The sequence below is a fragment of the Solanum stenotomum genome, unplaced genomic scaffold (genome assembly GCF_019186545.1).
Source record: "Solanum stenotomum isolate F172 unplaced genomic scaffold, ASM1918654v1 scaffold37560, whole genome shotgun sequence".
Taxonomy (NCBI): Eukaryota; Viridiplantae; Streptophyta; class Magnoliopsida; order Solanales; family Solanaceae; genus Solanum; species Solanum stenotomum.
Window position 1 is genome coordinate 1 of NW_026034491.1, and position 3,438 is coordinate 3,438.

A 3,438-nucleotide genomic window follows, 5' to 3' on the forward strand; every position below is an offset into this window, starting at 1 on the left:
GTTAAAATAGCTTAATTGATTATAGAACTCTAACTCTATCTGTACATTGATTTCTCTGATGAATAACATATGGTAATATCATTAAAAGCTTCAGTAAGACCTTTTCTTTTGTCGGACATAAAGGTGCAACCAGCCTCATTGTCCATGTCTCGCTGCTTTCTTATTCAACTCTATAGCTAATATTGGATTATGTCCAGTAATCTTTGGATTGTATTGAGAATACTCTATGGCTCTCAATTTCAGAATCGTCACTATTATACTCCATAGCTAACATTATCGATAGTCTAGGAGTGATATAGTAAATGATTTGTTAGGAGTCGACAAATAAATATGCACAGAGAGAGTAGTAATTTAATGGTAAAATAGAGATGAAGATCCAATTGAACTAATAAAAAATATATAATTGAAAGTAATTAATAAAAAAAGTTGCATTATCCTATTCTCTTGCTTGATGATGACTGCAATAGTTCCTCACTTTGCCTAGGAAAAATGGTACCCTCTTGGAGTGTGTGAACTCTCTGTAAAAGCAATCATCTGAAATTGTTGAAAGTACTTGACAACATCGTGTGAATAATGAAATTCTGCGCTTGAAAATGGAAGTGATCAAATTGAATGCACAACCGTTCACCTTGATGCAAGAAGTGGTTGGAGCCATTGCCGGGCCCCAAGAGGGAGCCATATGCGATGGAGAAACAACATCATCAACAGGGGATGGGGATGGAGATGGAGAAACGACATCATCAACTGGGGATGGGGATGGAGCTGCATGAGTTGGTGAAGCCGAATTATCAACCAGAGATGGAGATGGAGATGCATGAGTTGGTAAAGCCACATTATCAACGGCATGACTGCAATAGTTTCTCACTTTGCCTAGGAAAATTGGTACCCTCTTTGAGTGCGTATACCCTCTGTAAAAGCAACCATCTGAAATTGTTGAAAGACCTTGGCAGCATTGAGTGGATAATGAAATTCTACGGTTGAAAACGGAAGTGATCAAATCTAATGCACAACCATCCACCTTGATGCAAGAAGTGGTTGGAGCCGTGTGTGGTGGCGAAACCACATCATCAACTGGGGATGGAGCCATATGTGTTGGTGAAGCAACATTATAAATCGGAGATGGAGATGGAGTTGGTGGTGATGGTATTTTTGGGTGAGTACGCCACCACCATCGAGGCCAAAATTGAATTGAAGAAGTACCAAACGCTTCTGTTTTGGGTTCGGTTGCAGTGGCAGTAGCAATGCCTATGCAACCCAACAACAGAAACACACATAATAATGTGCCACTTCTTGATGACGACGACATGTTTCAAAAGAAAGAATGAATAATTAGCTGAGATCAGAGGAAAATAATTTCAAGCGGTACTTCCAAATCCTTTAAAGTTGTATGAATAATTAATATGAGTTGATATAAATAGGCAAATAATTCAAAACTGTGTTGCAATCAAACTACAACTCCTTCTGCTACTCAATCAACACAAACGCCAAAAACATACACTTAGGGCACAGACACAGATCCTTCTGCTATGGCAAGTGATTCCGTAATCCCTCTTTTTCTTCTTCTTCCTGATGAACTCATAACAGAGATCCTCTTAAAGATTCCTGTCAAATCTCTGTCGAAATTCATGTGCGTTTCTAAATCATGGCTTCAACTAATCTCTAGCCCTACTTTTGTGAAGAACCATATCAAATTAACTGCTGATGACAAAGGATACATCCATCACAGACTTATATTTCGAAACACCGACGGAAATTTCAAGTTTTGTTCTCTCCCTCCCTTGTTTACCAAACAACAACACACTGAGGAGCTATGTCACATCGATTCCCCCATCAAAAGATCCACTTTATCAACTCACATTGTCGGCTCTGTCAATGGGTTGATTTGTGTTGTCCATGGCCAAAAAGAGGCATATATATGGAACCCCACTATTACCAAGTCAAAGGAATTACCCAAGTTTATGAGTAATATGTGTTCTAGTGCTATCAAATATGGTTTCGGATATGATGAGTCACGTGATGATTATAAAGTTGTATTTATCCATTATCCTTATAATCATTCTAGTAGTTCCAATATGACAACTGTGGTGTACATATATAGTTTGAGGAATAATTCTTGGACAACATTCCGTGAACAGCTTCAGTGCTTTCTAATAAATCATTATGGTAGATTTGTTAATGGGAAGCTTTATTGGACTTCATCGACTTGTATTAATAAGTACAAGGTGTGCAACATCACTTCTTTCGATTTAGCAGACGGGACATGGGGAAGCTTGGAGCTTCCCATTTGTGGAAAAGACAATTTTGATATCAATTTGGGTGTTGTGGGAAGTGATCTTTCTCTGCTTTATACTTGTCAACGAGGTGCTGCTACCTCTGATGTATGGATTATAAAGCATGCTGGAGTTAATGTATCTTGGACAAAATTGTTCACCATCAAATATCCTCAAAATATTAAGACACATAGGTGTTTTGCACCTGTTTTCACATTCTCTATACATTTTCGCCACGGTGAAATTTTGCTTCTTCTTCGCTCAGCCATCATAATATATGATGGTTCAACAAGACAACTAAAGCACACTTCTGATGTTATGCAATGTGAAGATATCTATGTAGAAAGCCTTGTTAATCCCCTAACGATATCTGACCAGGGACGTCGTAACCAGGAATCTCCACAATCATCACATAGCTGATAATTTGTAAGGATTGTACTTAGTTTAGCTTGTTATGCTCTTTTTGCACCTTTTTTTGCTGCCAAATATAGGACAAGACATTGAATATATTTTTTTCCTGATATCGGAACTTAATTACCGTCTCATAAAAGACTTCCTTTTCCTAAATAAGGGTAGGACCGGTGAGAGGCTTCAATCATATTTTCTTGATTATAAGTAGATGGAAAAGAAAAGAACAATCGAATTGTTGAGTAATAGATGCAATAATCAGTATGTCTGAAGTTTCAACATAGTGCTGGTTAGACGTCAATTAAGGAGTTTAGCTAATGAGAAATGTTTGATTGAAACAACCTTTTACATCGAGAAATGATGATTCGCTCACGTCTATGTTGTTTCTTTTGTTTAAACTAGATGGCTGTTTTGTTACTATATAAACAGAGTCATTCTGAAAATTTTGTCAAGCACAACCTTAACTATTTGTTTTGTACTATTGAATTTCAGGAAGTGGAAGCTAATGTTGAACACTAATCAATAGTTGCTGCTGAGTTCATGGATCAAAATGATGAAGCCTTGTCATGATCTGTTTTCTTTCGTATTAGACTTGTAGTTCTATCTCGTTATCAGATTTACAATCATTTGCTATAAACTAGAATCCTGATAACAATTGTGTTAAAAACTTGGTTTGGTATAAGCCTTTTTTTCGTCTAATTATATATTTGAATGTCTCTAGAATGTGAAGAGAACCCGATATTGTTGAGTATTGAAATGA

The 3,438-nt window shown here is 37.0% G+C and overlaps 1 protein-coding gene and 1 pseudogene across 1 annotated transcript; one reads left to right on the forward strand and one right to left on the reverse strand.

The window, feature by feature from the left end:
* Positions 1-436: 436 nt before the first annotated feature.
* LOC125852623 (uncharacterized) lies at positions 437-1,306 on the reverse strand (annotated as a pseudogene).
* Positions 1,307-1,526: 220 nt separating this feature from the next.
* LOC125852624 (F-box/kelch-repeat protein At3g23880-like) lies at positions 1,527-2,690 on the forward strand. The gene has a single exon (XM_049532353.1). It carries the CDS (start codon positions 1,527-1,529, stop codon positions 2,688-2,690), a length of 1,164 nt encoding a protein of 387 aa, XP_049388310.1.
* The last annotated feature ends 748 nt before the right edge of the window (positions 2,691-3,438 follow it).